The 27,567-nt window shown below is 38.7% G+C and overlaps 1 protein-coding gene and 1 long non-coding RNA gene across 7 annotated transcripts in view; one reads left to right on the forward strand and one right to left on the reverse strand.

Moving 5' to 3' along the window:
- appbp2 (amyloid beta precursor protein (cytoplasmic tail) binding protein 2) overlaps nt 1-27,567 on the forward strand; it is a 299,366-nt gene that overhangs the window by 267,183 nt on the left and 4,616 nt on the right. For all 6 annotated transcript variants that reach the window (XM_069910740.1, XM_069910736.1, XM_069910735.1 and 3 more), the window contains 11 exons: nt 4,973-5,061; nt 7,316-7,467; nt 8,070-8,193; nt 11,406-11,574; nt 12,586-12,675; nt 13,927-13,994; nt 14,431-14,536; nt 17,052-17,176; nt 17,607-17,692; nt 20,394-20,584; nt 26,121-26,286. In XM_069910740.1, coding sequence (XP_069766841.1) covers nt 7,347-7,467; nt 8,070-8,193; nt 11,406-11,574; nt 12,586-12,675; nt 13,927-13,994; nt 14,431-14,536; nt 17,052-17,176; nt 17,607-17,692; nt 20,394-20,584; nt 26,121-26,286 — 1,246 coding nt within the window. In that variant the 5' untranslated portion in view covers nt 4,973-5,061; nt 7,316-7,346. The remainder of the gene's footprint in view (nt 1-4,972; nt 5,062-7,315; nt 7,468-8,069; nt 8,194-11,405; nt 11,575-12,585; nt 12,676-13,926; nt 13,995-14,430; nt 14,537-17,051; nt 17,177-17,606; nt 17,693-20,393; nt 20,585-26,120; nt 26,287-27,567) is intronic.
- Nucleotides 20,616-26,152, reverse strand: LOC138749435 (uncharacterized). Its single transcript, XR_011348635.1, has 3 exons — nt 26,024-26,152; nt 24,359-24,554; nt 20,616-23,080 (listed from the first exon to the last, which is right to left on the reverse strand). It is a non-coding gene; the product is annotated as an uncharacterized lncRNA (long non-coding RNA).

A 27,567-nucleotide genomic window follows, 5' to 3' on the forward strand; every position in this document is an offset into this window, starting at 1 on the left:
TGTTGTGGTCCATGTAGGGACCGATGATGTGGGTAGGTGAAAAGGTCCTGCAAAGAGAGTTCAGTGAGTTGGGTACTAAGTTGAAGGAAAGGACCTCTAGGATTGTGATCTCAGGATGGCTTCCCATGCCATATTGGTTGAGGTTAGAAATAGGAGGATAATGGGCTCTCTTCCAGGGAAGGTAGGACCAATTCCAACGGGACTGTTTGCATCTGAACTGGAGGGGAACTAATATCCTTGTGGGGTGGGATGGTTAGCTGGTACTGCTCCCGGGGGGGGGTGCTTAAACTAGATTCACAGGGGGATGGGAGCCAGAGTGCCAGAGAATAGAGGATTGGAGAAGGAAAAAGATAAAGATTGCGTATGGTGGAAATTTTCTCAGGGGCAACCATTTCAATGCAAGAAGTATTGTTGGAAAGGCATATGAGCTTAGAGCATGGATTGGCATGTGGAATTATCACATTATGGTCATTAGTGAAAATTGTTTGCAGAAGGGGCAGGACTGTCAGCTCATTGTTACTAGGTTCTGTTGTTTCAGGCATGTTGGAGCAGGAAGAATGAAAAGGCGAGGTGTGGCATTCCTCATCAGGGAAAAATCACAGTTGTGCTCAGACAGGACAGACCAGAGGGCTTGTCTACAGAGGCTATAAGGGTGGAGCTGAGGAATGAGAAAGATATGACCACACTCATGGGGTTGTATCATGGACTGCCTAATAGTCAGCAAGAATTGGAGGAGCAAATCTCAGGTGAGATAGCAGTCAGCTGCAGGAATATAAAATTGTGATAGTTGGAGATTTTAACTTTCCACATATTGATTGGGACTCTCATATTGTAAAAGGGCTGAATGGCTTGGAGTTTGTCAAATGTGATCAGGAAACTTTTCTAAATCAATATATAGAGGTACCAACTATAGAGAGTGCAATACTAGATCTCCTATTGGGGAAGGAGTCAGGACAGATGACAAGTATGTATAGGGGAACATTTTAGTTTCAATGATCATAATGCCATTAATTTCAAGTTAACTAAGAAGGATAGGTGTGGGCCTTGGGTTGAGATTTTAAATTGGAGAAAGGCCAATTTTGAGCAAATGAGAAAGGGTCTAGAGTGCATGGATTGGGGTAAGTTGTTTTTTTGGCAAAGATGTCTGAAGGAAATGGAAGACCTTCAAAGGTCTTCAGAAATTTTGAGAGTAGAGTTTGTATTTTCCTGTCAGAACTAAAGGCAAAGTTAACAGGTGAAGGGAACTTTTTTTAGGGATATTGGGGATCTGGCTCAAAAGAATAGAGAAGTGTAGAGTAGGTTTAGGCAACACAGAGCAAACTAGGTAATTGAGTAATATTAAAAAAGCAAGAAAAACCTCAAAAGAAATCAGGAAGGCAAAAAGAAGACGAGGTTCATAGGCAGACAACATGAAGGAAAGTCCTAAGGGTTTCTACAGGTACATTAAGGACAAAAAGATATCAAGTGACAAAATTGGACCCCTTAAAGATCAGAGTGGACCCAGAAGAGATGGGGGAGATGGTTTAGTGTATGTGAATTTACTCAGGAAACTAGCACAGAATCAGGAAAACAAGCAGTGAGGTCATGGAACCTATAGAGATTAATGAGGAGGATATGCTTACTGTCTTAAAGCAAATAACAGTGGCCCCCAGGGCCTTACAAGATATTCCCTCAGACCTTGAGGGAGGTGAGTGTAGAAATTGCAGGGGCTCTGGCAGAAATGTTTAAAATGTCCTTGCCCACAAGTGTGGTGCCGGAAGTTTGGAGGGTTGCTAATGTTCCGTTGTTTAAATAGGGCTCCAAAAATAGTCCTGGAAATGATAGACTGGTGAGCCTCACATCAGTAGGAGATAAATTATTGCTAGGTGTACAAATATTTGAAGAGCTTGGGACTGATTAGGGATAGTCAACACGGCTTTGTGCATGGTAGGTCATATTTAACCAATCTTGCTGAGTTTTTTGAGGAGGTTACCAGGAAAGTTGATGAAGGATGTTGTCTACATGGACTTTATTCAGGCCTTGGACATGGTCACATGTGGGAGGCTAGTCAGGAATGTTCAGTCTCTCGGTATTCATAGTCGTAAACTGGATTCGACGTTGGCGATAAGGGAGAAGCCAGAGAGTGGTTGTGGATGATGGCTTCTCAGACTGGAGGTCTGTGATTAGTGCTGTGCCTCAGGGATCAGTGCTGGGACCATTTTTGTTTGTAATCTACATCAATGATCTGGATGTTAATGTAGTAAATTGGATCAAGTTTGCAGATGACACAAAAATTGGAGGTATTGTGGACAGTGAGGAAGACTTCTAAAGCATACAGAGGGATCTGGACCAGCTGGAAAAATGGCCGATGGAATTTAGTGCAGACATTTGTGAGCTGTTCCATTTTGGAAGGAGAAATCAATAAAGGATATGCATGGCAACTGGTCGGGCACTGAGGAGTGCATCGAACAGAGGGATCTGGGTACATAATTCCCTGAAAGTGACATCACAGGAAAATAACATTGTAAAGAAAGCTTTTGGCATATTGGCTTTCAGAAATCAAAGTACTGAGTATAGGAATTGGGATGTTATCATAAATTTGGAGTATTGTGCAGTCATGGTCACCAAACTACAGATTGCAAGAGGGCAGAGAAGATTGACTAGGATGTTGCCTGGACTCAGGAACTGAGTTACAGGGAAAGGTTAAACAGGTTAGGACTTTATTCCCTGGAGCATAAAAGAATGGGAGGGAAGATTTAATAGAGGTATTTAAAATTGAGAGGTATTGTCAGAGTAAATGTCGGTCAGCTTTTTCCACTGAGTGTTGGTGAGATACAAACCAGAGGACATGGGTTAAGAGTGAAAGGGGTAAAGTTTAGGGGGAAATTTCTCCATACAGAGAGTGGAGGGAGTATGGAATGAGCTGCCAGCTGAAGTGGTGAATGCAGGCTCAACTTTAACATTTAAGAAGAATTTGAACAGGTAAATGGATACGAGGGGTATAAGAGGCTACAAACTGGGTGCAGGTCTGTGGGATTAGGGAGAATAATGGTTTGGCACAAACGAGATGGTCCTGTTTCTGTGCTGTAATGTTCAATGGTTCCGCAGAATATTCTCCTGAATCAGAATTGAGAAAAATTAGATCACCACAATTAAAGGTTGTCTTAGTAGCTTACAGGCTCTAATTTATGCATGTGGCAAGTAAGCTGACTTTATTTGCCAGTAGTTATTTCAGCAAATATCATGAAAACACATTCTCATTCAAATTATTATTTAGATTTAGTGTTGAATAGGCGGCTGCAATTTCTGGTTCCAAATAAAACACATCTGGAGTGACTAATATTTTTAATCCCAGTTAATTCTTTCTCATTGAAATTTGTTAATAAAGTAAAAATACTAATTAGATGGAACTGCAAGGAATGAAGTATTCGTCACTCAAGAAGGCTAAAATGCAACTTATTTTAATTTCTGACTAATGTACTAAAATGAATAGCTGTATTCTGTGCAAAGTTTGCAAAATGGAAAGATTGCACATCACTAACATTGCAACATCTGACCAAGCTCTTTTACAGTACATTTCCCCTCATTCAAAGTTTCGTTAACCAAAATATCCATAAACTGAACTCTTTTGCGGTGTCGACATGATGTCACAAGTTGAAAAATATTTATCACCTGACTTGTCCATGTGGGGCTCTGATGCCCTGTTGGCGTCGCCATTTTGGTAACAATGGAGTTCTCATAGTTTGTGTTAAGCAGAGTTTGTTTTTGATAATGTATTAAACATTATTTCATGCTCGAAAAGCCTGCCATTGTTTTTTGATGTTGTTTGCTCACTGATACAAGTATTCTGTTGATGTTATTGAGCTGCTTAAAGCCATTGATCCATTAACCAGAAAAAACCCAATAACCAAAAGCTGTCCGGACCCAAGCTTTTCTGATATGGGGAAACCTACTGGGTACTGCCTTAAAACCACATTCCCCATCCGCAAATTGGAGGAAAAGCACCTTGTATTCTGTCTCGGCAATCTCCAACTTGATGGCACCAATAATGAATTCAACCATTTCTAGTAACCCCCTTCACTGGTCTCTCCTTCTCTGCCCCTGTCTCCCTTCCTTCCTCAAGCTTCCACCCTATTCCCTTCCCTTTTCAAACAGAAAGCTTCTTAGCCTTGTACCCTAATCACTTCTCAGCTTCTTTCTGTTCTCCCCTCTCACCTGTATCCACCTATTACCTGTTAGTTGTGCTCTTCCCCCTTCCCCTCATCCACCCCCAACTTTTTATTCAGGCGACTGCCTGCTTATCCATATTCCTGACGAAGAGCTCAGGCCTGAAACGGTGACTGTTTTTTGCTTCCTGTGGATGCTGTGTGACCTGCTGAGTTTCTCCAGCACTTTTGTATACTGTATTCCACATTCCCAATGGCATTCCCAGAGTGCAAAGAATCTGGTTGTAATCAGCTGTGTTCTATTATCAATTGTTTCTTGATACATGATGGCATAGTTTCATGACAGAAAACTCCGATGTGGATTGCCTGTATGTGTTCAATACTTTTTATCAAGTAGATTGTTAACATTAAAAATGTATGCATAATGTTCTATGTTCCTGAGATGCAAATAACATATTGTTGCACACAAGGTCTGAAGATGACTCTATGTTTTGAAGTATATAGTGGGAATGCTATTGTTAATAAACTATTGTCCACGGATGTATTTTATTTACTATGCATCTGGGTAAGCACTCCTCGCTTTTAAACCTGTTATTAAAATGGATTAAAATCTCCAATTTGTATTCACCACTTGATTGTACTTAAAACTATTTGATAAATCATATGGATATAATTTAACAATATAATTTCTTAAAAGTAATTCAAATGTGTTTATTCGTGAATTGATCTGCAGGACATTTAGAATGGGAATTAAATGCTGGCCTTGAGAGAATATAAAAATTACTGGTACTATAATTTTCTAATTAAAATCACTTTTTTTTTTACAGCTTTATCAACAAGGACGTTTATGCCAATTGGGTGGTGAATTCTGTGAGCTTGAAGTTTTTGCAAAAGTACTGCGAGCCTCAGACAAAAGGTAAATTAATTCCTTGTGATTTAATCAGTTTATTTTTTGTCATGGTTCAATTTCAATGTGGTAGTAAAAGCTCAGCAATAGAATTTTAGGCCTGACATATAATCTAGAATTGTCCATTGATCTTCTTTGTACAGCATTCTTTCCTAAATGGAAAATGGTGTTTGTCAAGTTCAAGCTTATTATCATCTGACTGGACATGTACAACCAGACAAAACAGCATTTCTCCAGACCACAGTGCACACAAATACGCATGCAATAATCACATGTATATTAATATATAATATAAATAAGTATAACTATTTTGGAACATTGAGCTAATTTAATTTTGAAGAGATCCAAGGTGGGAAAAAACTATTTCCCAGCCTGGCAGTCCTGATTTTAATGCTCTTGTACCTCCTTTCTGCTGTCAATAGGTCAAAGCTGCTGTGTGATGGCTGGAAAGACATTGCCATGGCAACAGGCCCTTTGGCCCATGAGCCTATATTGTCCAAATATACCCAATTGACCTACACCTTGTTTGTTTTTGAAAGGTGGGAGGAAACTAGAGCACCTGGAGGTAACCTAAGGAGACACTGGGTGAACATACAAACTCCTTCTAGTGTGGGATTCAAACCCAGGTCCCGGTTGCTGGCATTATAACAGTGCTGCTCTAGCCATGCCACCCTCAATAAGGGTCCTCCAATAATTCATTAAGGATCCTCAAAAATTCTTTGAGCCCTATTTAAGCATAGTGGCTGGTGAATATCTTCTTGGCCATTTTGATGATCTTCTGCATTGACGACTGGTCTGGTGTTTTGCGGCTTCTATACCAAGATGCAAAATATCAGACCAGAAGATATCGCAGAGGATCATAGCAAAATGCAGCCTGATGGGACACTCTCAATTAAGTTGGTATTACTAACTTATTACCCTACTTTGTGGGATATGCACTTCAGTGCTATGAACATGGGTATGAACCCCTTTTTTCTGTCCTATTATTATAGGAACCTTGTTGAGAACTTGGCTGCATGGCATAGCTACTATTAGCCCTTAGCACTCACTGTGCCAGAGCCCCCTATCTTAACCCAGAGCAGTTGCGCTTCTCTTGCTACCCTTGCAGGCAGCCTCTCCACTCCGAGCCATGGGCATTTGAAGTGACATTAAAAGCCAGGGGATAATTCCAGGTATCAGGCACGGCAACACTGTTAATGAAACTTGTGCTTTGATGTAACCAACTTTGACCCTCACTTTATCACTGCTGAGAAAACATTCTTACTCCTAAGCGAAGTAAGTACTAAGGTTCAGTGTCACATCAGCACTTTTCCTACAATAATGGAATCTTAAGCAATTTAGCAAATGACTCAATACCCAAATATTCATTTTGGGGATTATTCCTAAAATAGGAATAAAAAATAAAATTTTTGAAATTGTGGCATCCATTTATTTGTAATTGCCCAACATCATGCAGTTTCCAACAATTTATCCACAGGCTGTCTACCAATATCACATTGCCAGGAGTTGCTCAAATAGCTTGCTCAGCTCTGTTCATCCCAATTTACTGCTCTCTCCCCTCACTTTTTGTCCTTTCCCTCTCTCACCTCACCCTCATTCAAAGCATAGCCATTTTTTTCTTGTAATTGCATTTGTTGGGCAAAATTTGGCAAATTCCTTTATTTCAGTAGATCAGAATATAAAGTAATAGTAGGAATTGATCCAAAATGGGTTAAGAACTGAGAAGAAAAGATAATCTTACAAGCTCCTTTAAGTGGCATGACCATGACTGAAGAAAGTTGAGAAGTTTTCATGTAAAGGTATTTTACATGGAGAAGGATTTTTTTTTTTAGCTTAAAACATTGAGAATGTGAAATTTCCTATGTATCAAAATTTTGAAAATGTGCAATTTTATAGTATCAAGAATTGAATATTATATTGATGCTGCTTATATACTTTGGTGAGAGCAGTCAATGCTGATCTTATCCAAAAAAGGTGTTTCATATTTTTATTGCATGTTCTCATTCAATATCAATTTTCTTTTAGCTCAAGGAGTTTTGGCAAGATTTTTGCAAGGTGTTTGAAAGGGAAGCTTCTCAATCAGCATACATACAGGGTTTAAAAAAAAAAGCTTATAATTCAGGTGTACTTCCCCCAAATCCACTTTTCTGAGTGAAGTTAATGGTTTGTGTTCTTTTCCTAACAAATCATTTATCTCTGTCTATTTTACCTGTAGTAAGAGATCTTTAAAGTTGTCTCCAATGCATACTGTTCTCTCTTCCAGACATCTTCTGCATCATTGTTTCCAGGCATTAATGGACCATGGAGTAAAAGTGGCTTCTGTGTTAGCCAATTCCTTCAGCAGGCGCTGTTCCTATATTGAAGAATCTGATGCCCACGTAAAAGAGAAAGCAATCCAGTTTGGATTTGTTTTAGGTAGGCCATTCTTTTAAACTGATTGGAAAAATTGCTCAGAAAGGTGAAAATCATCCAGATAGAAATGTGATCAAAATGTTTGTGTTGATCAAGTTAATTCAAACAAGTTGAAGGAAAATAAATTTTTTGAACAGTTTCATCCTTTGAACCCATCATCATGCAGTCAGCTTTTGGCCATGTGTATCTCTGTTGCTTTTCTGAGAACCAATTAAACCTACTCGCTTGTTCTCTCAAATTCTGAAAAGTTTTTCCCTTTTAAATATTTTTTTTGAAAATTACTATTGAACTTTCTGCCGCCACACCTGCAGACATGGTATTGCAGATTATAACAATTGGCAATGTGACTGTTTTGTATATTAAAAAACAGCAAATGCAGTTCTTGTAAATCTAATGCTGAGATGAAATGCATTTGACAAGCTATTTCTATTTTTGGATAATGTGGCTATTGTTCTATAAAGAGGCCAGCTGAATTTCAATGGAATAATGTTTGCTGGTGAACCTTTGTATGTGCTCGCACAAGATATCTTTTAATGAGCAAAATAATATATTTAATAATCAAGCAAGGCCGTCCTTGACAGCATTTTTGTTTCCCATTTCTATAGGTGGGTTTCTTTCTGATGCGGGGTGGTACAGTGATGCTGAGAAGGTATTCCTTTCTTGTCTGCAGCTATGCTCGCTCCACGATGAGGTGCTTCATTGGTTTCGTGCTGTGGAATGTTGTGTCAGGTGTGTGGTAAATAAAATCTTTTTATCCAACTTCTTCTATAGCCTTAGCCATTATTTTTGAGGTATAGCCTCTGTTATGAAGTGGTTAAAAACTGCAACAGTTTAAGTGTTTGAAACTGAGGCAGGTGATGAATTCCAAAATAAAGACCTGTAAAGGCTGGGAATGTTCATAAGAAAGACAGTATTTGTGAAGAGAAGTGATGTTCTAGTTCAGCCAATTTTTTTTTTGGCTATGTTCAAGGGTCCCCTTTCCCATGAAGCAGTCAAGTTTAGTTGGTTCTTCCATGCTTCTCTTCTGCTGACTGCACAAAAAGAAATTAAAAACGTTTTGATTTCAGTTTTTGACCCCCCCCCCCTTAAATGTGTGATGGCGCCCATTGAGAATGGCTGTTCTAGTTCAATACCCTTGTAACTTAATATTGTGTTAATTTGTCTTGAGCGGATCAATGCAAACACAATTAATGCACATGAATTCAAAACTGATAATTGCACATTATCTTATGGAAATAGTTATTTATAAACTAATTCAGAAGGATTTTAAAAACTTGTTTGCCATGGACTCAATGGACCCCTGATTCTATATGGAGGATAAATATTTAAAAATCTCAAGATTGAAGATATTTTCTTGCTGTTTGTGATATTTTTAATAAATCTTCAGGATGCAGGGAATTTGGCAGAAGGGATATAATTAAATTTTAGTCCTTCTGAAGGCTACAAGTGTTTTAGTTTGGCTTGACTATCAGCAATCAGTTGAAGCAGTCTATTTTAGTTCAGAATACACATTGGTTAAATGGGATAAATCTTGAATACAACCAGCCTTCAGCTTTTAGCACAAAGATCAACTTGTACTCTTGAATGTAATTAATTGCACATTGAAACCTTGGGATTAGTGATTGTAAAATGTACAGTATATTTTATCCATTGATTTTTGTTTGATTTCAAAAATTGGTTTTGCATTTTTTGGAGCCAAAATTTTAATTGTGCTACTCATTAAGAGTATCGCGATAAAATTAGTTTTTTAAAAAAACCATTTCATATGATATTTAAAAGATTCAAGATTCTTTTGAAATGTAATCATACTGAACATGTAATATTACACAGAGTTGCCAGTTACCATGAGTGTTGCCCGGCGCCCCTTACAGTACGAGAGAAAGAGAATCAAAAGTGAGTTCCTTCAGAGTCGCTGAACGTCTGTGGATTCGCCTCCAGTGCTCCTGCAGCCTCTGTACACACATTTGTTCGATTTGTCGGCAACCTGAGGTCCAGATCCTAACCTGATCTGGAAGCCTTCAGCACACGAGACCCTTGGACAGCACTCTCTCGAATTTTGGGTCAACTACCAGGTTCCCCTAAGCCGGTCTTCTGCAGCCTGTGCGGGTCCTTCAGCTGTTGAGCCTTCACTGGTTCATTGTTGTGGTTTCCTTCTCTTCTACTTCTCATTACTAATGGGAGGTGTTCTCTCCATTTCAGGTGCCCTGAGCCAGTCCGCTGCTCGCTAGAGTCTGCAACCCTTTGTTGCTGCTGTCGAGTGCAGGAGCTGCCTTCTTGGGCACAAACCCCCGCGGTTGCTAGATTTTACTTCGCTTCTTTAACAGGCTGTTTGAAGCCTGTACTGAGCCGGGACCGGGCAGTTGAATCCTTTGGAAGAGCACTGTGTCTCCGCTCTCTGCTATCTTGGGTCCATACCAGCAGCAGCAACTGCAATCTCTTTTTAATGCTCCATGTAGAATCTACATAAGGAAATCCCAAGCTCCCAGCTACAGAAAACTCAAATATAAAAGAGATTAGTAAGAAGCATTACCGTCTTATAGTGTTGTTAAATGATCACCCTCGTTTAATTATCCATGTGTTTTTTGTTGATCTATTTTCTTATTCATTATCTCTTTCCACACAATGTATACAATTGGAGTTGTTTTTATTTACAAAGTTTAGAAGGATGAGGGGGGACATGATTGAGGTATACAAAATCATCAGGGGGATAGAAAGGGTGAAGTCGGATTACTTGTTCCCAATGATGGGGGAGACGAGTTTAAGAATACAGGGTAGGCCCTTTAGGACGGAGATGAGAAAACATTTTTTTACCCAGAGAAGTGTGAATCTGTGGAATGCTCTGCCACAGAGGGTAGTAGAGGCAGATTCGCTGATTATGTTCAAAAGAGAGTTAGATAAGACTCTAGTGGGCAAAGGAGTTAAGGGTTATGGGGATAAGGCTGGAAAGGGGTACTGATGGTAGTGATCAGCCATGATCTGTAAAATGGCGGTGCTGGCTCGACAGGCCTACTCCAGCTCCTATTGTCTATTGTTTGGCTGCAGCAAGTAAGGATTTTGGTGCAATGTGAGAATGATAATAAACTCATTATCATTAATTGAAAAATGAAAAGCAGTTGAATCCCATAGTCCCTGGAGTTGGAGCCATCTTTGCTTGGCACTTTAGCAGGCCTGGCACGCAAGTACAAATCTAAGAGAAATGTACCTTTTTATTCTGCACAACACCCTCCCTTCCACCGAACCTTTCCTTGGTTTCTGTCTTTCCCTGTTCCGATGAATAGTCGCTGACCAAAAAAGATTTTTTTTCCCCAAGATGCTTCTAAGCCTGCAGAATTTTCTGTTTTGAACGAGCGCACAAAAGAGGAGCTCAAGGGTTCTTTCAGTTTTTAAAAATTTCTTTCAACTTTCCATTTTTTAGTACTTTTACCTCTGCCCATTCTAGAAGAAAGTAATCACCCAATAAGAGGAGAGGTAATCAGATAATTCTAAAATTGGCCTTCACATTGAGATTTAGAATAATTTTGCTTTCCCTTTTGTTCTACTTTGTTAAAAGAAGAAAATGAGAAATTTCATTCCACCTGTTGTGCCAATTTAACTAATTTGTCAGTTTACGTGACACTTTACTGCTTTTCAGACCATCCTCCATTGAAATATGTTGCAGTATTACAGTTCGGATACCAGAAATGAGAAATTTGATAGTATAGGGAGTCTCAAAGCTTCTTGGAATAAATATGCCACGAGGCCCTGAACTCAATATCATTCACTCTGGAAAATCTTGTAAATTTTCTCCACAGATAATATGGAAGAATGTGTGTATCTTGCACTATTCATCCAAGAAGTACAAATTACGTACAAAAAAAACAACTTTTGCTGGAAAGCATTGAAAATGGTTGAACTGTTTTAGTGTTATTCCTCGTTATAATTGCAATTCATTTCTTTTCAAGGTTGCTCCATGTGCGTAATGGCAATTGCAAGTACCACTTGGGAGAAGAGACCTACAAACTGGCTCAGACTTACATTGAGAAGCTGGCAAAACACGGTCATCAGGCAAACAGAGCTGCACTATTTGGAGAACTCTGTGCATTACTTTTTGCTAAAAGCCATTATGATGAAGTGAGTTTTGTTCAATGCACAAAAAGATATTTATTATGCATTTGCCTAGTCCCAAAAAAGTACAATAGTTTTTTTTTGTTCTTTTGACTGTGAAATTTTGAATTGGTAATAACTTTGTGTTCGAATGCTATTCAAAATTTCCACCTGTTTTGGATAGGAGAACAACTTTATAAAATTAAAATGTAGATTTGAAAATCTTGTTTAAAACTAATTGAGACAAACTTTCAAGGGCCACTGTAAAATCCCTGAAAGAAGCAGTGCTAAAAGTGCTCCATAACTAACTAAAGTGAACCAAGAATTATGTTCTAGTATCAAATGTGAAATAAGGCACTGGAGAAGGTACCCTCGTATTAACTTACCAGATCAGATTTTTAAAGTTTGGACATGCCATTTTTTGTATTTTAAATCACCTTGGTCCTGCTGCACTGGCAGGCACACCAATGTTGATTGGTTGAAGTGGGTGTTGACCTACAATAATTAGCTGAGACTGACATTGATAGTTGAGATAAAAATAGACTAGAAAGAAAGACTGGCTTAATTTTGCAAAGTTTCTTTCACATATTTGAGTCATGTTAAATGTTTTCCAGAGATTTTTTGTTACATTCTCTTTGCCAAACCAAATTATGTTGGCTTTAATTCAATGATATAAATTTTATTTACCATGGACACTTTGCCAGCTTCTTGGAAAGTTAATGTATATCAAGGAATCGTGTACATTTTGACTTAAGTTTGCCACTTGGATTTGAATAGTTGTAAATAATGGGCGAAAATATTAAATAATTTTGTGTGAGCATTCGGACTTGGAAATTTGGCAATGTCTAATGTCCCCACATGTGTTTGCATTTCATTTAACTTCTGAAGTTTGATTATTGTTGCACAATATGCCAATCCTCTGCATTATTTTAATCATTGCCTTCAGAATTTATTTTACTACATTGCAAGATGAATTAAACTTGTTGCATATGGTGTTTGAAAGCATGCAATTTCAATGAGTTTGTTTTTTGTTAATAGGCTTATAAATGGTGTGTAGAAGCCATGAAGGAAATCACTGTTGGCTTGCCAGTGAAAGTAGCAGTTGATGTTTTGAGGCAAGCTTCAAAAGTGAGTAGTTATTTTGACTAGAAAAATATTGTTAAAATATGAACATTACACAATGCATTAAAATGTTGCATTTTTCACAATCTGAAATGTACAACATTCATAAAATAATTAGTATGTCCATTGAGCATTGATTCAACTAAAGGGCAGCATGGTTGGCGTAGCGGTTAGCGCAACGCCTTTCCAGCACCGGTGATTGGGAACGGATCCAACGCTGTCTGTAAGGAGTTTGTACGTTCTCCCCGTGTCTGCATGGGTTTGCTTCCCACCGTTCAAAAACGTACCGGTGTGCAGATTAATTGGGGGTAAATTGGGCAGCACAGACTTGTGGCCTATTACCGTGGTGTATCTCTCAACAAAAATAAACAAACAATTGTACTGAATCAGATGTTCCTATTAATTGCCTTTTAATTTCATGAACTGGTGATCGCTTATGTTTGTAGTTCTATTTGAATCAGAGTTTAATGGTTCCCATTATTGTCACTTAATACTATATTTGGAATGTAACATGCATGAAATTCTTTAACGTTTGTCTACCATAAGGCAGTCGGAGAGTCGCCACTTTGTCCAGCGCTGCTAATCTTGTGTTCTTTCACTGTAATTTTCATATTTTATGTATTTTCCTAGCTCTAAGAGCAATCCCATTCCTTCTGCAATATCTTATTACCTATTCATTTTCACATGTTCCATCAACTCTACACTGCTTTTTCTACCACTTGCCTACAGTAATATAAAGTAAGTTCATAACATTGAATGAGGAAATTAGGATAACTTTTCAAAATAGTCTCAAGGCATTTTGGTATCCATGTGGATCCAACCTGGGTTTAGTCATGCCCCACCTGAAAATTGACATTTCGAAGACTACAACACTCCCTCAGTACTTAGCGGAAAATCTGTCCAGAGTATTAGATTGCATCTCTGGAGTGGGAACATATTGAATTGTGTAAGATTGAGTCACAGTGACAAAGTCATTTCATTATTGATTTATGGATCATCAGTTTCAACTATATCTTGAAAATAGATGTGTACATCATTCTGGATAATTGAATCCTTTGTATCCAAAGGATTTGATTTCCTCTCGCTAATATAGTATTATTTAAATGATCCTTTAGACAATATGAGTTCCTACTTCGAGCTTTAGTGAAAGAGAAAATTACTAATTGATGATTTCTTTAAAAATGCTTGTGTATTGTTTAATTTTTTAAATTGAATCGTCATCACATTGTGTGGAATGTTATTATTTTTCTTTTATAGGCATGTGTTGTGAAGCGAGAATTCAAGAAGGCAGAGCAATTAATAAAGCATGCAGTATATTTAGCAAGGTAAGTTCCAGTGTAAACGTACTTTGGAAGTGATGATTAAATGTTTGACCAGCACAAGAATTAACTCCTAAATGATATAAAATCAGCATATGCAATTTTTACTGAAGTACAAATTTGGCTTTATTTTGTGTTGGTGATGGTATTTTCACGTTTAAGTTCATATTTTACTTTTGGCTATTCAGTTCTCTACAATGTCATTCCATGTACAAAGTAACAATTGGCCAAAATTTAAGTCATTAATATTCTATTCCCTACTTTGGGATAAATTTTGTAAATAAAAAAAAAAATGCACAATGAAAAGAGATTTTCAACGCAAATTGTAGTTTCGATGGAGTGGTTAAAACATTTCAAGATTTGGAATTTTAATAGTGTGATGTAAAATGTCTGAATCGTGATACTGTATGGCCTCGTATTAACTAAAGCAATTTATTTTCAGGGAACATTTTGGATCTAAACATCCTAAATATTCGGATACCCTCTTAGATTACGGATTTTACTTGCTGAATGTAGATAATATTTGTCAATCAGTGGCTATTTATCAGGTATGTTGGAAAATTGTAATGTCTACTTGTGCTCGCTGCTTTTTCAAGTATGTTCTTGTTTGAATGTGGGAAACCTGTTTCTAAGCTTTGTCTTACATGGAGTCTCTGATAACCTGAAAATTTTCTCAAGCTATAAATTGGGAAGATCAAAGCTAACATCTATGATCCTTCCAAAGGTTCCATGCTTCATATACTCTTTCATATTTAGCCAAACAATTTTTGAGTACATTCAGTTCAGTGGTGAACCTACCTCTATAGCAGCCATTTCTCAACCTTCTTTTGGCTATAACATCCATAGGATTCTGCTCAACGTTTATGGGCCCCCTTCCCAGTACGGAAAAAGATACTTTATGATTTTTGTCAGTGTCACACTTTAAACGTGAAGACTTCAGGTCTGATATTTTAAGTTTTCACTTCTGAGCTCTTCTCACGTACCTTTCACCTTCTCAGTAATGCAGTGCATTCTCCACTCTCTGTCCATTCCTAACCTCTTGCCAGTTTTTCTTTATTTATCATCCTTATTCTTGTACACCTACATTGATCGTAAATCAGTGCCTCAAATTAAATAATGTTTGGGAGCTTTTTGACATCTCTGCTTTTCCTTTCACCTTGTTTCCACCATTACCGATCAAACATCTTGTCCCTTGTTTCACTTTTCATTGGTGATTGTGCCTTTAGCTTTTAAGGAATAAAACTGAGCACTTTCCCCCACCTTGGCGTATTTTATTTCTCATCCAAAAAGCACCTTTTTAGGAGTTTTTTTCTTTTTGTTAGCTAACCAAAATAATGCATGTAATAGAGGGAATGCAGTAACGTTTTACAGATTTATGAAGAAAGATTAAGCAGATGGCCTCTGCTCTCTAGAATAATGAAGATGGGTGTATTAAAATATACAAAATTCTTAGAAGGGTGGCACGTTAGCAATAGTGTTTAGCATGGCACTGTTAGCACAAGGGTTTGAATCCTGTGATGTCTGGAAGGAGTTTGTATGTTCTACCCGTGTCTGCATGGGTTTTCCCTGGGGCTCTGGTTTTCTCCCACCCTTCAAAGTGTACCGGGGTTGGAGGTCAATTGGGTATAATTGGGCGGCATGGGCCGAAAGGGCCTGTATCTGTGCTGTATGTCTAAAATTTTTTTAAATTCTACAATTTTTGTCACCTACCAGATCCCACCACCAAATACAACTTCCCAAAACTCCGGCTTCTGCAGGGATCACTCCCTCCGTGGCTCCCTAGTCCACTCATCCCCTCCCACTAATCGACCCCTTGGTACCTGAAGGTGTTGTATACTGCATCTGCATCTGGTGCTTCTCTACATTGGAGAGACTGGGAGATGGCTGCGCTGAGCACCTTCACCCTGTCTGCAGCAATGACGGGATTTCCCAGTGCCCAACCATTTCAATTTCACACTCCTGCGCTAACATGTCTGTCCATGGCCTCAAATGCTGCCAAACCAAAGCAACATGCAAATTGGAGAAGCAGTATCTAATATTCAGTTGAGCTTATCTAATCCGATGGCATTAACATCAACTTCTCTGGTTCCTGTTAGGTCATTCACCCTCTCTTCCCCATCCCTCTGTCTCCTTCCTTCCAGCTCTCCATCCTCTTCCCTCTCCATTCAGAGAGTGATTACCTCAGCTTTTTCCCCTTGTGCCCTCCCTCCCATCTCCTCTTCCCTGTGGGCCTGTGCTCTTTCCACTGTCTATCCCCAAGACATTTTATTCAGGCTCAACCCTGCATTTTCCTCGTACATTGATGAACAGCTCAGACCCGAAACATTGGTTACGTATCAATCTTTGCTACATTTAAGAATGCTGCATGACTTGCTGAGTTTCTCCAGCAATTTTGTGTAAGCTACTTGCTTATCTTTGTATTTGTTTTAAGAAAATTCTTAGTGGGCTTGATGGTGTTAGTTGCACAAATATTTTCCCCTGGGTAGGGTGTCTCGCACTACATGTCACTGTCTCAGAAGAAAGGGTTGTCCATTCCGCAAAATTTCTTCACCCAAATAGAAGGGATTCTTTGGAAGCTTATGAAAAGTTTCAATGCTGAATACAGGCAAGGAATCAGTCTGTCGATTTTTGTATTTTGAAGGTATCAAGGTGTATGGGGTTCATGCAAGATTGCTGTCCTGAAGTAAAAGATCTGGTGTGAGCTTTTTGAATGTTGGGCTCGATAGGCTCCTGTTGATCTTTGCCTTTTTGCTCTGAAGAATTCATATGAATATTGAGGGCATTATCCTTGCATAATAAAGCTCTTCATCATGGGAACATGATGGAGGAGATGTTAACTTGAGCAAAGGAAGAAAGAAAGACTTACGAGCTAATTAAACCAAGATAGTTATTGTCACTGTGTGATACTGCCCCTGTGCACTAATTTTAAGTTTCATTGAAATATGGCATAAAATGGAGTTTGCACAGGAGCTAACAAATAATTTTCAAAGTTTGTAAGTAGTTGATTGTTGCAGCATATACAGGTTAATAATTGTAAACTTTAACTCTTAATTTATTGGTTAGACAGCACTTGATATCCGACAGTCTGTATTTGGAGGCAAGAATATCCACGTAGCAACAGCTCATGAGGACCTGGCTTATTCCTCTTACGTACACCAATATAGTTCTGGCAAGTTTGACAATGCACTGTAAGTAGTTTATTTAGTACATACTGTATTAATAATTATTTCTGCTTTATTAAATCGGTGATTCCGAAATCCTTTAAAGGACCTAATTTTACAGCATCCTCAGTTATGTAAATCAAAATATTTTTGCATAATTTCAACATCTTATAAACTGGCATTAAAATGGCCCATCTGTACACATTTAATGCTCATTTTGCCAGATATTCTAACTCCAGAATTATTCTCTCTACTTCTTCTGATTAAGGATCTATTGATTAATTGTATCTTTACTTTTGATGTATGGATGTCTTCCATGAACTTGTTTGACTCTCCATCCATCCTTGCCCTTTTCTTATATTCTTTAGAGTTGATCATTTTGTTTGAAGGCCTACTACCTTGACTAAAGCAACAGTGAGTATTTTCTTCATGCTGATCTTGTACTTTTCCTCAACAGATTCCATGCAGAGCGTGCCATCGAGATCATCACCCACATCCTCCCAGAAGATCACTTATTGTTGGCTTCTTCGAAAAGAGTTAAAGGTTTGTATGTCAGAATTAATTGTTTCATCAAATCTAATCTTGAATTTGAAACTGGCTTTCAACTTATTCAACGTGTGTATAATTCATAAAGTTAATATTTTGTTTCCATTTGCATTGTTCAGGTTTTATGAATGGTCTCTTTTTTGCCGATTAAAAAGACTGCTTGGAATTAAAGTAAAACACCACAGCCAATCTGAATTCATATCCAACCAACCCCAACCAGATTATCACTTTAAATACAACAATATCAAGCATATAGTTAATGTATTTGAGGATGACACATCAGGCATTGATGAAGAATGAAGGACATAGAGCAACATACAACAAATCATCCTGATTAAACTGGCGTGGTATTATTCAAAGGCCAACTCAATCTTTTACCAGAATATATATATATATATGCAAGTCAAATCCAATATAATTGTGTCCATTGGAACTTGAGTCACGTATCCAAGCTCTTTAAAGTCATATAATCGTAAGCAAAACCAATTCATCATTATGTGTCATGTGTATTCAAATGTCCAAACTGTGAACTGAAATGAAAAACCACACACGCTGGAAGTCCAGAATTAAAATAGAAAATGCTGGAAATGCATCAGTTTAAGTCATATCTATTGTTAAAGGCAAAATAGCCTCCCTGCCAATTCCTTCCTTAAATGTAAATCTTGAAATAAATATTGAACATCAACTTTTCCTTATTTTCAAGGGCAATTGGTTTGCATTTTATTACATTTCAGTGATGTGGTCACAGTGTGGCTACTAAGTAAAATTAATGTCTCAGTAAATTAGCAATCAGATCCTCTGTAAACATGTCCTGAAAAGTGGTATTTAGCTCTCAAATAGTTTGAAACAGAAATCAAATGTGAACATCTTCACCTATATTTCTTCTCACAAATATTTTCCTACATTGATTTTTGATGTGCCAAATATCAATTTGATTTTTTTTTTTAAAACCTGATTTCAAATTATTATTTGTGAGCAGATGGAAAATTCCAGTAAGTTGTGTATATTTTTCCAAATGTAAAGCATGGATAATTTCAGCTTATTTTTAATATTAAGATAGAACTTGAGCATTTATTGCACCTTCCTAAATTGACCTGGAGGTGGTCATGATAACTTAAAAGAACGTAGAACACCACAGCATAGTACTGGGCCTTTGGCTCTCGCTGTTGTGCTGCCCCATATATTCCGTTTAAAAGTACTAAACTCTCCCTTACCCAATAACCCTCTATTTTTCTTCTATCCATGTGCCTGACAGAGTTTTTTAAATGTTCCTAATGTTTCAGCCTCCACCATCATTCCAGGCACCCACAACTCTGCATTTTTTTTAAAAACTTTTTATTTTTCGTTTTCCATCAATAAACAAGAAAATAACATCACAAAAACTGCTTAAAATGTACAGATATCTCCAATAATCTGTCATGTTGTTTCTTTCCCCCTCCCTCCCACCCTTTTTTAAAAAAAAAAGAGAGAAAAAGGAAAAAAGAATGCTGGGTGCGATGCTGGCACTTCCAATGAATGTACAGGGAGGCCATGGAGCCACCCCCTTATGTGATTTCTTTTATCATTCCACCTATTGCTAATTTTTGACAGGGTGTGGTTACATTTCTGCTTCCATTTATGTCAGATATGGTTGCCATATTTCAACAAAGGTGCTATGTCGGTTTCTAAGATTATAGTTTTTCCATGGGAAAATAAGGAGAGGGGAGTCAGACTTACAAGTCACAGTTATGTATTTTTTTTTGCCATGAACAGAGCAATTAATACGAATTAAATTTAGAATTTGGTTAATTTGTAGCTTACGTTCATTAGGTTCCCCGGTAGATACAACGTTGGGACCAACGGAAAGGTTAAAAAAAAAACTTGCTCCTGATGTCTCCCCTAAACTTCTCTCCCTTCACTTTGTGCACATTCCTGCCCTGGGAAACAGATGCTGGAGGTCCACCCTATCTTTGCCTCTTATCATCTTGTAGACCCCTATTAAGTCTCCTCTCATCCACTTCCAAAGAGAAAAGTCATAGCTCTGCCAACTTTGCCAATCCAAGTAACATCCTGGTAAATCTCCTCTGCACCCTCTCCATATCCTTCCTGTAATGAAGTGACCAGAGATTTGTGGAGTTGCAACATGACCTCTCTGCTCTTAAACACAATCCCTTATTCATGAAGCCCCACATCCCATAGACCTTCTCAACTATCCTAAACCTGTGTGGCGACCTTGAGGAATGTATGGATTTGGAGTCCAATTTCCCCCTGTTCATCCACTCAGCCTTCTGTTTTGTCCTTCCAAAATGCATCACCTCACACATCTGCCATTTCTCTGCCCAACTCTGCATCCTGTCCATATCCTCTTGAACCTTCGATAATCTTCAGCTCCATCCACAACTCCTCCAACCTTCGTATCATCTGCAAACTTCCCCATCTTTTGCCTTTTCATCCAGCATCCAGGCCATTTATAAAAATCATAAAGAGCAGGGGTCCCAAAACAGATCCTTGTGGTACTCCACTAGTCACTGACCTCCAGGAAGAATACTTTCCTTCCACTACTACTCTCTGCTTTCTCACTTCAAGCCATTTTTTTTATTCACACAGCCATGGATCCATGAATCCCAAGCCTCATGACATAATTTTCAGGATTTGTGGGTTGTCAAGATGTGCTTTGTTGAATCTATTTGGCTTATTTTCCCACTTGTTTATTTTGCAGCACTTATATTGGAGGAGATTGCTATTGACTGTCATAATAAGGAAACTGAGCAGCGACTCCTTCAGGAGGCCCATGATTTGCATCTCTCTTCACTCCAGTTAGCCAAGAAAGCCTTTGGAGAATTCAATGTGCAGACTGCAAAGCACTATGGAAACTTGGGAAGACTCTATCAGTCAATGCGGAAATTCAAGGTAATGATTAATGCAGCTTTCTGAGGCAAAGTTTGACATTTTCCAGAACCCATTTTATTCTGAGTCCTGCCTGACCCATCCCTTGCCTATATCTTGCAAATGAAGTATTCCAATTTCAAAACGTTCTTGTTGTTTCATCCTCTTCTAGCCATGCGTAAAATCACGGCTTTGGCTTGAAAATTAGAAAAAAGCAGAAGATGCTGTGCTTTCATGGAAACAAAGTTCTTTGTTCAAGATTGTCCCAGGGTGTTAGGCTTCTCTGTTGCTTTGGTTACTTTAATAGAATAGACACCTAATGCCTCAAAGGAAACAAAGTTCTTTAGTTTCGAACACCAGTGCACTAAATCTTGTCCTTTCCTTTGTTGCCAGCCCACTGTATCTCACACTAGTTGCATTCTGAACTAATTTTAGTTGTGTACAGGATGTACATGTGGTTCCTACAATAAACTTGCCAGAGCTTCAAAGGAAATGAGCAGGTATGCTGCAATGTCATTGTAAGCGAAACCAGTTCTTCATCATAACAGCTTCTTGAAACTGCAACATTTTGAGATTGAGACAAATATCTTCTCTAGATGATGTAGGATGGGCAGGAAGAGGGATAAATGAAATAAGATTGAAGTGTACTTCCAGATTTTAAATAAAAATAAAAGGGATAATGTTAACACATTGCACGATGTTGTAATCTGTTTTGGTTAAAGTACCAGTACTCTTAAAACACTGTAGCTTTTTTAATATTCATTTTAGTTCTCTCAGACTTGAACTTTGGAGGATTGTCCAGATTTTAGCAATGAATCCTACTCGTACATTAAACTTTTGGGTAATAATTATGCTGATTCTTCTAAGATCAGTATTTGCATGTGCCTGTACTGTGCCAATTGTGAGATTTCAATATTCTGCTCAGCAACTTGTGAACTAAAAATATGATTGATATTCAAGATCAACTGAAAAAGATTGACTGGAGGGAGGCTGAGATCTACTGATGGTTGCAGAGTTTTTTCAAGAGCTGAAACTGCATGGCAGGAGAGATTCTAATTTTAACCCATGGTGATAATGAGAACCATATGACCTGAGTATGATGTTTAGAATGTCATTCCTGTCCATGTGAAATCAACTGAAGCTGAGCAGCAGTTGGGATTGAAAGTTTCATCAAGAAACTGTTATTTGAGCTAGGCGGCTTTTAAACCATTTGTGTACTAGAATATAACCTGTTGAAAAGAATACAGAAGTCTTTTGAGAAGAGTAAGGATACATCCTTGCCACTAATATAAGTGCAAAAGTCACCTTCCATTCCCATAAGTGTTCAATCTACATATGCCAGTCCTTGATAGGCTCTCGTTCCTCAAAGGGTCTGTTGAAGAGGCAGGGACAACCATAAATATGCTACAAATTCTTGATGGAGCCAGGTAAGAACAGTAGTAAAGTCAAGCTTGGGATGGACAAGGATGCAACATTGTGCATCTACCAACGTTTCTTGTCTCACTGCCTGAAAATGGCTGCGTTTTTGGTTTGGATAGATTTTGTAGAGTCAACCAGTCTACCCACATAGGTTGTAGCTTTCTGAAGTTGGGTGTTTGATGGCCACCTGCAGATTTACAGGATGTTAACTTTTGTAGGAAGTCACTTCATATCCAGATTTGGCTGTTTTGGATTGGCCTTTTGTTACAACTTGTGCAGAGAAACATGATAGCAGGTACATGTTACATCCTTGTCCGTCCAAAATGACTTTTCTTGCTTGCTTCACCACCCCTTCAAAGAAAACAAATACTTTCTTGCATCAAATTAGAAGCCAAAGCAAATCAAGAACACATCTCAGTCCCAAGTAATTGAACCAATTATTTTGTGTTGAGTATGCTCAACCAAGGAAACATTGTAAAATTATTTTAGATTGTATATTTGATCATTTGAAAATGGGGTTAAACTCATTCATTGACATGCAGTGTCAAATGCAGTCTAGTGTGTTGTAGCATTAGCTTCCCTTGCAAAAGACAAGGTCATCCCTGCAATTTATTCAATTTGTTTCTCCTCAGCAACTATTAGCAATTATTACCATAGGGTACCCGCAGGCAATCAGTCAGATCTGGCAATAACAGTATCCATTCTTGTGGCAAAATAACCTCCCCACTTTTAAAGTCCGAAGTGGTGGCACAAATGATGTAGAAAATGCATGCAGCTTGGGCATGCTGTTGTGTCTCTAAGGAGTGAAGGGCTGGCCATTTTCAGCAATTGCTGGCAAAGACCTGGCTAAAGAGTCTGGTCTGGAGAGTAACTTCATTTTATCATCAATGTGACTGAAGGTCCTGATTGGAATGGATAAAGATGCAAAATTACACTGTTTTCAGGAACTTTCTAGTAGGAGCACCACAGCACCACACTGATTGGGAAAACTGTAAAGTTCATTTTGTATTCCCCTTTGGACTGTTTGGAAGCAGACAAGGCAAACCAAGAAGTTGTTTCTCCAGGGCCCTCCAAAAACTAGTCAGGAGCCGATGCAGCAACCTAGAAAAGGATGCAGAATCGATTGTTACTACTTCCATAGAACACCACAGCACAGTACAGGCCTCTCAGCCAATATGTTCCTTAAAAAAAGAGTTCTGCACTAAACCCTCCCTACCCTGTAATCCATGTGCCTGTCTCGGAATCTCTTAAATGCCCCTCATGTTTCCGTCTCCACCGCCATCCTGGCAAGGCATCCACAACTCTCTGTTTGGGTGGGGGGGGGGACAATTTACCCGTGACGTCTCCCTAAACTTCCCGCTCTTCATTTTGTACTCGTGTCCTTTGGTGTTTGCTATTCTTGCCCTGGGAAATGGGCACGGGTTGTCCACTCTATCTATGCCCCTTGTAAGTCTCCTCTCATCCTTTTATGGGCCAAAGAAAAAAGTCCCAGCTCTGCTAACCTTGCCTTCTGGTTTGTTCTTCCCAGTGCATTACCTCATACTTATCCGGATTGAACTCCATCCTGCTACTTTTCTGTCAAATTCTGCATCCTGTCTATCCTTCGACAACCTTCAGTTCCTCCAACTTTCGTATCATCTGCAAACTTACTGACCCATCCTTCTGTCCCTTCATCCAAAATCACAGAGGGAATGGGTCTTAGAACAGATCCTTCTGGTACTCCACTAGACACTGACCTCCAGGAAGAATACTTTCTTTCCACTACTCTGCTTTCTTGCTGCAATTCAATTTTTTATCCACACAGCCAAGGTTTCTTGGATCCCATGGCACAAGACTTTGTGAACGAGTCTCTCATGGGGGACCTTGTCAAATGTTTTCTATAATCCATGTAGACCATGGATTATCTGCCTTACCCTCATCAATTTCTTGTTACCTTCTCAAAAAACCTCAATTAAGCTCGAGGCATGACCTTCCCTTCACAAAGCCTTGCTGACTATCCTTGAGTATATTGGACTTCTCCAAATGCTCTTAGATCCTATCCTTAAGAATCCTCTCCAATAGTTTGCACACCACTGACATAAGATTCACTGGTCTATAATTCACAGGATTCTCCCTATTACCTTTTTAAACAAGGGGACTACATTTGCCATTCACGAATCCTCTGGCAACTCCCCTGTGACCAAAGAGGACTCAAAGATCATAGCTACTGCCCCAACTCTCTCTTCCCTCACTTTCTCAGCAATATGGGACATATAATCTCCGGCCCTGGGGACTTGTCAATCTTTGTTTTTAAGAACACTTCCCCTTCCTTATTCGAAGGCAATGAATGATGAGGATGAGTTTCGAGACGTAAAAAGCATGCAATCCTTGCTCGTGAACCTTTCAAGGCAATTTTTCAATCCAGGGTTGTCTTTGTGGAGCAGGATGAATGAGATGAGTTCATGCTTCTATTGTGCAAATAATCCAGGAACTGCAGTCATTCTCCATCCGATGCGAGATGCCCTGTAACTGTACTTGGCCAAAGTGATCATGCAGTATGATCAGGAAGAGGATGGAACCATAATATCTGTGCAGCCTGAAATATGAAACATCATCAAATCTTTATAATGCCATCTGAAGGCTTTCTGAGAACATAGCCTCTCAACTTTGTCTTTTATCTCTCAGATTATATGGCCTAGTTCTGCACTAGACCCATCTGGAAAATCTCTGTTACTTTTGTATGATTCATTGCCCTTGGGTTGGGGTGGATTGTATGGGGTGATGCTTACCTGGCTGCTTGGAGCAGGGAAAGCCTTTGACTTAATGTTGCTGACATGTTGAACATTGTTTCCAAAATCGGACTTGTGAGGGGAATCTATAATTTCCAGCGACTACTTACCAGAGCTGTCAAATAGCAGTCTTGATCAATGGGTGGGAAGCAGAGCTTCTCAGACAAGGTTGCCCTCTGTCTGACATCTCACTGTCAGTTAGGAAGATGAGGAATTTTATAGGGGTGATGATCCAAGGCAGGGAATGCACCGAGATCAAAACTTTCTGAATTATGGGCAAAATTGCCAAAGTCTGCTCAGGCTGATCACAGAACCTCATTGTATCACTTCCAGAAGAAGGTGGGAAATGTTGTTGACATTGTCCTCATTTTGATGTGAACTTTGTGTGTGGCTACATCAAACGGTTTGTAAAGATTGGGTATGCAAACTCCCAAGTGTCATTCAGTGTTGAGGTTCTTTCTGTCCCTAGTGTTATGAAGCATAGAATGTTCCTTTCAGTTGACCCTCCACACCACCTGTCCCTTAGAACCTCTGTAAGAATTTTTTTGGTTATGTATCAATTCATTAGTGGGCTACATGAAATGTCATCAGAGTTTTGCAGTCAAAGATGATGGCTCCTGTTAGGTGTTTTTCTGATGAAAATGTTGAACTCATTTGGCAGAATGCCTCCTAACCAAACTCTCAGCAAGCACAAGATCCTGCTTGGTGGGTGGTGACAAAGGCCCTCTGTGTCATTTCTTTTGTGTATGGTCAGAATGGTGACCACACTGCACGCTACCCTTGTGACGACTGCACTGGAAATGACTCGGTTGCCCATCTCCTTCTAGAATACGCCTTTGCCAGGAAGATCTGGGGATAGATGCAGAGGTATTTGACGAGGCTCGTCCCCAAACAGCTGCATAACACGGGACTCAGTGCTGGATGGGCTTTTCCCAGGTACTCGCAATGAGACAAATATTAATTGCTACTGGAAAACTATCAATTCTGTGAAAGGTTGTCTCTGGTCCGCTTGAAAACCTAGGGATATTCTAGAGTAAGCAAAATGTAGTCTGCGACTAAGTGCTGCAAACTGGCATGTTGAATCTGATGCAGCTATCCCAAAGCCTTTGGGGACCAGGAACTTGATGCCTTTGTACACGAATCCGTTAAAAGAGTTGCATCAATTTTGTTCTGATATCGTGATCGTGTTAAATATTTGGAATAACATTGAAATTGTTACCAGTAAATTGAATGTTCAATAACAGATTTTAATGAAATTTTTAAAAGTGTGACGTACTTGTAGTTCATGATGCAAAAGGAAAAAAGAATGAACTTGGAAGATGAATCAGTCATAATTGTAATTATCATCAGTAATATTCCTGTTGCTTTCCTAGGAAGCAGAAGAAATGCACATCAAAGCAATTCAAGTTAAGGAGCAACTTTTAGGCCAGGAAGATTATGAAGTGGCATTGTCAGTGGGGCATCTTGCTTCTCTCTATAACTATGATATGAATCAATACGAAGATGCTGAAAAACTTTATCTGAGATCTATAGCAATAGGTATGTCCAATTGTGATTTTAGAATTGTGTGCCAAAATAATCCTACATTTATTGCATGCTGTTTTATTTGAAGGTTCACGTTATGACCAATATTTTTTGACAGATAACTGCTGTTTGTCATCAATACAATGAGGCCTCTACTGACTTTTGGATCTTTGTAGTAATGTTTTGGCCCTCGACTGGAGCCATGACTTTTTGCCAGCTTCCGTCTTGTAGTGAAGGAAAATGATTTGAATTTAACCCCCCTTACAAACTAGTCTTGCTGTCAAGGATTCTGGAAAAAGTACACACCAGGTCAGGAAGCTTTGCAGAGAAATGGGTAACAGTTCAGATTAACGATAAATCTGAACTAAAACCGGAAATGTTCATTCTGTTTTCCTCGCTACAGATGCTGCCTTACCTAAAGATTTTGTGTCTGGGGAAAATGTGCAAATACAGTGAATTTTAAAGTTTGAAATGTGTGTCAACTTGATGTGCAGATTGTAAATTATGGCTTCCTTTCAATGTGACAGGTTGACTATTCAGTCAGCCTGTCGGCACAGATGCTGAAAGCTAGGGTCTCCTTGGATTAATCCCTGACAGCTGCAGCCATCAGAATAGTTCATTAGGGCCTCTTGCAAAATGTGTTGAAATTTGCAAATAATGTACCAGATTAAGTGTTTAAAATGGGAAATGTGTGTAAATTCTTGTTTTGATGTAAAAAGTTAGAATATTATTGAATCACAACATCAAAAGTTCCTTTAGCTGATTCAGTTTTTGGTGGATTTTTGTAAGTGCAATCCAAATTTGCAAGTTATTTCAACTTGCACCAAGTATTAGTTATTCCTGTGTCTGATGATGCATTTTTGTACCTTGTGTGGATTTGCACTTAAGTAACCTCTTACTATTGAGCATTTCCAAACTTTAAAAAATAGTGCTATGTAATGTAATAATTTAAATACTCCTATTGTTTCAGAAGTTCAGCAGGTCTCACAGCATTCTTTATGTGGCAAAGATACATAACCAATTTCAGGCCTGAGCCCTTCATCATTAAATCTTCTATATTTGGCACCTACGGGGATTGTGGATGCCTGATGCACATATTTTATGTTTGCCTGAGACACACTCTTAACAATGCCTAACTAATATACATGCATTAAGAATAAACAGTTTAAAAGACAAGACAGTGCAAAATGTAATTTGAAAAATCAACTTTAATCAAGTAATTCCTGTAACTTATAAAATTTAAATTAAAGTCCTGGTCTCTGGTGCTTAAATAATGTTGTGCTTACCATGTCACTG

The sequence above is a fragment of the Narcine bancroftii genome, chromosome 14 (genome assembly GCF_036971445.1).
Source record: "Narcine bancroftii isolate sNarBan1 chromosome 14, sNarBan1.hap1, whole genome shotgun sequence".
Taxonomy (NCBI): Eukaryota; Metazoa; Chordata; class Chondrichthyes; order Torpediniformes; family Narcinidae; genus Narcine; species Narcine bancroftii.